Source organism: Plasmodium fragile (genome assembly GCF_000956335.1).
Source record: "Plasmodium fragile strain nilgiri unplaced genomic scaffold supercont1.68, whole genome shotgun sequence".
Classification (NCBI taxonomy): Eukaryota; Apicomplexa; class Aconoidasida; order Haemosporida; family Plasmodiidae; genus Plasmodium; species Plasmodium fragile.
Window position 1 is genome coordinate 94,941 of NW_012192648.1, and position 6,620 is coordinate 101,560.

Genomic DNA, 6,620 nt, shown 5'->3' on the forward strand with positions numbered 1-6,620 from the left:
CAGGGTGTAGGGTTTAGGGTTCAGGAATGTAGGGTTCACGGTTTACAGGTTCCGGGTTTCATGGTTTCGGGTTTAGGGTTCATGAATGTAGGGTTCAGGGTTCAGGGTTTAGGGTTCAGGGTTCAGGATTTAGGGTTCAGGGTTCAAGGTTCAGGAATGTAGGGTTCAGGGTTCAGGGTTTAGAGGTTCCAGGTTTCATAGTTTCGGGTTTAGGGTTCATGAATGTAGGGTTCAGGGTTTAGGCTTTAGGGTTCAGGGTGTAGTCTTGAGGGTGCAGGGTTTAGTCTTGAAGGTTCAGGGTTTAGTCTTGAGGGTTCAGGGTTTAGTCTTGAGGGTTCAGGTTGTAGGCGTGAGGGTTCAGGGCTGAGGGTTCATGGTTCAGGTTTTAGAGTGTAGGGTTCAGGTTTTAGAGTTTAGGGTTCAGGTGTTAGAGTTTAGGGTTCAGGTTTTAGAGTTTAGGGTTTTATTGTGTTAGGGTTTACGGTTCAGGGTTTGGGGTGCAGGACTTAATGGTGCAGTCCCGGTGCAGGAACTGGGATAGTGGGTGTAGGGTCTGAGGATGTGGGTGTGTGGGGGATGCTGGATTCAGGGTTTAGGATGCACTGTTGTGTGGGTTGGTGGGAGAGGTCCGATTGCGGCTGTAGGATGCACTGTGGTGTGGGTGCGTATGATGGTGTGTTGCGCGTGTAGGAATGCAGGGTGTGACTATGTGGGATGGTGGATGTTGGGCATATGATATGCTGTGGTGCGCAGGTGCGGGTATGTGTGGGATGGAACATTCTGGGTTTAATTGGCATTCATGTGTGTTGGTGTGAGCAATGGTGGATGTTGGGTTTAGGATATATGTATGTTGTGGTGACGCAACTAGCGTGTGGTTTTGGGGACCTCAGTGTGTGTGCGTGTCAGGGATGGTAGAGTGCGTGTTTAGGGTTTATGCATGTGGGCCTGTAGGACCGTGCATGTAGGATACATGTGTGATCGTTGAAGGATGTAACCATGTGTGACAGGGCATAGGCCACTGCTAGGACATGTGAAGCTGTAGGTTTGTTATCCGTTGAGAAGAACCCACAATGTGGCTGTGTGGTACGTGCGATGTCGGTTTTAGGATACGCATGTGATTGCGTAAGGAGTGAACATTGTTTGAGGGGTCATAGGCGCACGCTATGACGTGGTGGATGTAGCGTTGTTGTGAGTTGAAAAAGATGCGCAATGTGAGTGAGGGGGGCGGGTGGCTCAGAAATGCAGCACGCGCTAGCAAAAAAACAACATGGTGCAACAACAAATCACAACAAAGGAAAGAGAAAACAGAGAAAAAAGAATTTGTGTAAAAAACAACACATTATCGCGAAAAGACAGTGCGTGAAGCATGTAGGAATACATCACATATGATCTAATAAAGTTTCTAAGTATTGCTCTTGTGCGTGCAAATATGACTCATTGTGGCACTGTTCAATAACAGCTGCCAGAATGAGCATGTGTAATGCTGAAGTCAACTGTTTGTGCGTAGATAAGTGCACATGTGACATGGTTGGGTGTGCGTGGTGTGCGACGCGCACAGGAGTCCGCGGCGTGGATGCAACATCGGGTGCAGGTTGTGTGTGTGTGGTTGGTGCAATGTGTGTGTGCAGTGTGCGTGCTGAGGTGGATGCTGGTGCGTGTGCGGTTATGACATGAGCACATGTGAGACGGTCTGTGACTGCGGACGTAGTGGCCGACTGCGTGTGGTGCGGTGGTGGCGGCAGGTGCTGTAACAGTTGTGTGAACCACGCGTCTGTGCGCAGTGTGTCCAGTGTTGTATGTTGCGCGGAAACCCACGTGCGCCAGGCTTGTAATGGTGCGTGGATGTTAGTAGGATCGGACGCATATTGCTGCTGATGGTGCCGCCAGCGTTGCTGTAGCATAATGAACCAAGGGGCAGTGATGAAAGGTTGTAGGAGGTGTTTGTGTGTGTCGATCCAACGCAGCCACGTGGTAGTGTGTACTGTGGGTGTGTCCGTGACAGTGTCGCTTGTGAGTGTGTGTTGTGTGATTTCGGGCTTCGGATCATCACATGTGGGTATGTCCGTGACGGGGTCTGCGCATGTGGGCATGTGCGTGATGGTGTCGTGTGTGACTGTGTGTGGTGTGATTGCGGACGCAGGAGGTGCACGTGTGGGGATGTCCGTGACTGTGTCACGTGTGGGTATGTCTGTGATTTCGGGCTTAGGATCCTCACATGTGGGTATGTCCGGGACTATGTCGTGCGTGGGTATGTCTGTGATGTCGGGCTGAGGATGATCACAGGTGTGTGTGTCTGTGACTGCGTTACCGGAGCCTGGTGGTGGTGTGATTTCGGGTTTAGGATCAGCACAGGTGGGTGTGTGTGTGGCTGGAACGGGGTCGTCTGCATTAGGGGCACAAGGGTCCGTTGCTAACTGTATAGTGTGCATACACGTGCATGGATCGGGGTCGTGTGCATGCGGTGCACAAGGGTCCGTTGCTAACTGTATGTTTTCCATACAATTCCATGGATCGGGGTTATCTTCGTTAGATGCAGAAGGGTCCGTTTCGAACTGTATGGTTTCCATACAACTCCATGGGTCGTCTTCGGTCGGTGGACAAGGGTCCGTTGGGAACTGTATGTTTTCCATACAACTCCATGGGTTATCTTCGTTAGGTTGAGAACGGTCCGTTGCTAACTGTATGGTTTCCATGCAACGCCATGGATCGGGGTCATTAGGTGGACATGAATCCCGGGTTGTCGAATCGTGGTTTGATGAATCGTCCGTTGATGACTCCCGGTTCGCAGCACACACCGTGGAACTACTGTGCCCGTGTGCATCCGGCTCCAAGTCATGTGCAAACTCCTGCAATACAATCTGCAAATAGTCGTCTTTGACGTTTTCCCACGCGGTCGCTTCACATTCGTGGAGCACTTCTAGATGTAGCTCGATGATCGTGCGTTTATGCACGCGTGGTGGGCGTTGTCCGCGTCGTTCGGTAGCAGATGCAGGTCGCGTATCCCTACTCATCGTGTACCCGTAATCGGGTGGCGGTAGTTCGCGGCGTTGTAGATGCTGCAATATTTCTTCGTCTAGTGGCGGTGACGGAACGTCACGAACGGTTCGATACGTTCGTCGGCGCTTGGCGAGGTACGCAAAGTACTAAACAAAAAAAAAAGAACGAGGACGATGTAGAAGAGTGCATTTGTTTGTATCATCATGTAAGGAAGCTCCGTAGAAACACATTGGTCTATGGTACATATTGCGGATGCTCATATGCGGTATTCCGTATATACTTACCTTCCAAAGGGAATAACCAAGAAGGGCCACGGTGACGGCAGCGAGAAAAAACAGGACGGGAGCAGTGGCGGTAAAGACGTCGGCGGTTAGGTCAGGGAAGAAGCGGCCACCGTGTTCCACATTGTGCGGAGGGTTCCCCGTGGGACCTGGTGTTGGTCCTGTTCCGAAGTGTCCATCCGAGAGGTTTATGGTAGGTTCAAATGGTACTGCTAATTTGAGATCACAATCATGTTCGCCATCTCTCTTAGTACAGTGGTCTTCCTTTTTGACGGGCGAGGGACTACCTATAGTAACAGCTCCCTTTCGTTCCCCACCAGAAACTCCGTCCGCCAAATCAGCATCACTGAAACTGCCACTACTACCGGATTGATCGCGGTTCGTGTTCGGTTGTGGATTTGTGGGTGGATTGAGAGGAGGGGGGTCATCGTTGCCGCCGTCAACGACGTCATCGCCTGAACATTTGGTGAATGGGGAGACAGGGAAAGGGAAGGAAGAAGTATGTGATGAAACTGAACTTTTGCAGCGGTCGTGGCACATGGTTGGTTGTCCACATGATCCGTCGCTTGTGGTTGGCCACGGTGCGAACGGTGGTTGGCAGGTGCCACTCCGGGAAAAGACTCTCTCTCCCACCCACGCAACGCACACAACACACACAGACAGTGTGTGTGTCGACATCTGTCTGTCGACGTCTGTCGACGTCTACATCGCGCTGCCGACCCATCGCTTGGCCGATCGCTCGGCCGATCGCTCGGCCGGTCGCTACCGGACGCGGGGCTGCCGCTCATTCTCATTCTCATTCGACGTTTGGTTTCTCTCGCTGCGTGGTTTCTCACTCTCCGTGTTGTCTCTCCGTGTTGCCTCTCCCGCTGTCGCCGGAAATTGTGGTTTCTCTTTTGTTTTTTTTTTTCCTTCTTTTCTTTTGTGCTCAGTGTTGTTATGTGTTTCCGTCACTGATAATATACATTATTCGTGCTTGTTGCACTCGTTCGAAGAGTACCATCCCGATCAGCCTTGGATTTGTGTCCAGCGTCCATGGATTTTTGCAAGCGCTCCAACTCCTTGATCGTGGCGCATGTAGGCTGCTGGCCTTCGTATTTGTGCGTACCCCTTTCAACAGTGACAAGCGAGTTCGCATGCTTCTCTGTACCTGATGCTTTCGTATGGGAGTTACCTTCCTGGCACTGTTCCTCACCTGGAGTGTCCTGGGACGAGTCTTCTTTCTTGTGATTACTCGTGCCTTCTGCGTTTTTGTCCTTGGTCGTAGCTATAATAAGGAAGAAAGATGGACGAACGACAAAATGATACAAAAAGGACACAAAGTGGTACAGAAAGAAAGGGGCCGGGACGGTTCGATCAGGTACCGGCCGTGTCGACTCGATGGACTGCGTACTCGGTGAACTTGGACTAGATGGTAGCCGTACAACTTTTATGTTGTCGCCGTCATCTCGTCTACGGTGCCGTCATGACCGCCGCTCCATCCCCGCGCACCACTGTGACGCTGGTACCCAGTGGCCGGCGCACACACACACCATGTCTACATAGTGGCCTCCGCTACGGCTATGGATATCGCTGCCGTCCCCGCAGCGCAACGTCAACGAAGTGTGGTGCTGTTCCGCCGCGTGTGCGTAGTTCACGTGCGTTGTTGTGGTGGCATCCATATTGAGCAATACGGTACGTAGCGGGTCGTATTAGTGCTTTCTCCCATTTGTCTTACCTGCAGCTGTTGTCGCAACGGGTGTGGCCGCGGCAGCGGCGGGAGTTATATGTCCAGTACTGCTCGTACTGGACTGCATCTGCTTGATCTTCTCCAGCACATTCTGTTTTATCTCATCTTCATTTTTATCAATATTGTCTTGTACATTTCGTATGCGCCCTGTAACCTCCGCCTTTATTTCTTCTGCGTACACGGCCTGGTTGTTGTGCCCCGTGTTATCCTTTCCCTGGTGCGTCCATGCGCTACACCTACTGCTGAATATTCCTGCAGCTTGTGTATCGCCCCACTGTATCTTTTTTTGCCCCAACCATGTTATCATGGCGTCCCTTAAATTACCCCCGGCTACTTGGGTATTGGCGAAGTTTACACGGTCACATGCTTCATTCCCTCCGGCCCCCTCACTGGTTGTTAATAAACCTTCCGCCGCGTCAAATGCGTACGTGGCACCGTGTGTCTGCAGGCACGCCTCGCCCAATATATCATTCATAAATACATTCACTATCATACACCTCATATATTCTGGGGTACTAATGGTGTCTGCAACCTTAGTGCGTCCTTCGCCTAGGCCTGCGCTGAACATATGGGACCTATGCTTAAAATGCAACGCCCGCAACATCAACTCGCATAAGACTCTATCTCCTGCTGTTATTTGGCGTGGCGCGTGTCGTTGCTCAGCCTCCTGACATAGTTGCCCATGCGGTGTGTCCTGATCCGTTGTTTCCATATATGTTACAAATTCTTCGTAAACAGTCTTCATGTCCCCCCAGAATTTTTCCTACATGGCGCAATAAGCATATTGTTATAAACATATACATGTGCTTTCCGTTTTCTATTTTGTCTTACATTTCTTACGCACTCTTTAAAATACATGTTCCTCCTTAACATACATAATTCTATTTCTTGTTCTTTTAATTATTAGTCCAATACACACTTCTCCCATATATATCCTATTTCAGAATTCCGCCGATGCAGCGTTAGCATATGAACATATGCCTCCTGTACTTTGTCCTGAATGGTCCGCGTTTATGAACTTACGTAAGCGTCCTGCTGCGCACTGTCTCCGCCTATGCGTCTATCATTTATATAACTCACGAGAACTTTCACTAAAAAATCTTTCGCCGCTTGCGTATCCGCCTTAGTGACTGTTCCAGGACCAGTAGTTGCGCTGCGTGTGGTTCGTCCAGTACGAGCACTCCCAGATGGTGTCGTCCTCATGGTCCCAGATCCCGGTGTCAGCGTTCCTGCCGGTGTCACCGCTACTGGTGTGGCAGGTACTTGGCCGTCGCTGCCGTCCGTGCCGTCCTTGCCGTCCTTGCCGTCCTTGCCGTCGCCGTCACCGCGTTCTCCGTCAACGCCGTCTGCGTCAACGCTTTTCCGTCACCCCGTCTCCGGGTCACACCTTTTCCGTCACCCCGTCTCCGTCAACGTTTCTCCGTCAACGCCTCTTCCATCAACGCCTCTCCGGTCAACGCCTCTTCCGTCAACGCCTCTTCCGTCAACGCCTCTTCCGTCAACGCCTCTCGCGTCAACGCCTCTTCCGTCACCGCGTCACCCCGTTCTCCGTCAACGCCTCTCCCGTCAATGCCTCTCCGTCACCCCTTCTCCGTCAACGCGTCTGCGTCAAC

The 6,620-nt window shown here is 51.5% G+C and overlaps 1 protein-coding gene across 1 annotated transcript; it reads right to left on the reverse strand.

The window, feature by feature from the left end:
- Positions 1-245: 245 nt before the first annotated feature.
- On the reverse strand, positions 246-5,752 carry AK88_04598 (CD99 antigen; the record flags this gene model as incomplete). The annotated part of the gene is made up of 6 exons (XM_012482208.1): positions 246-327; positions 483-553; positions 1,983-3,143; positions 3,282-3,733; positions 4,279-4,545; positions 4,996-5,752. 6 exons carry the CDS (start codon positions 5,750-5,752, stop codon positions 246-248), a joined length of 2,790 nt encoding a protein of 929 aa, XP_012337631.1.
- Between the last annotated feature and the right edge of the window lie 868 nt (positions 5,753-6,620).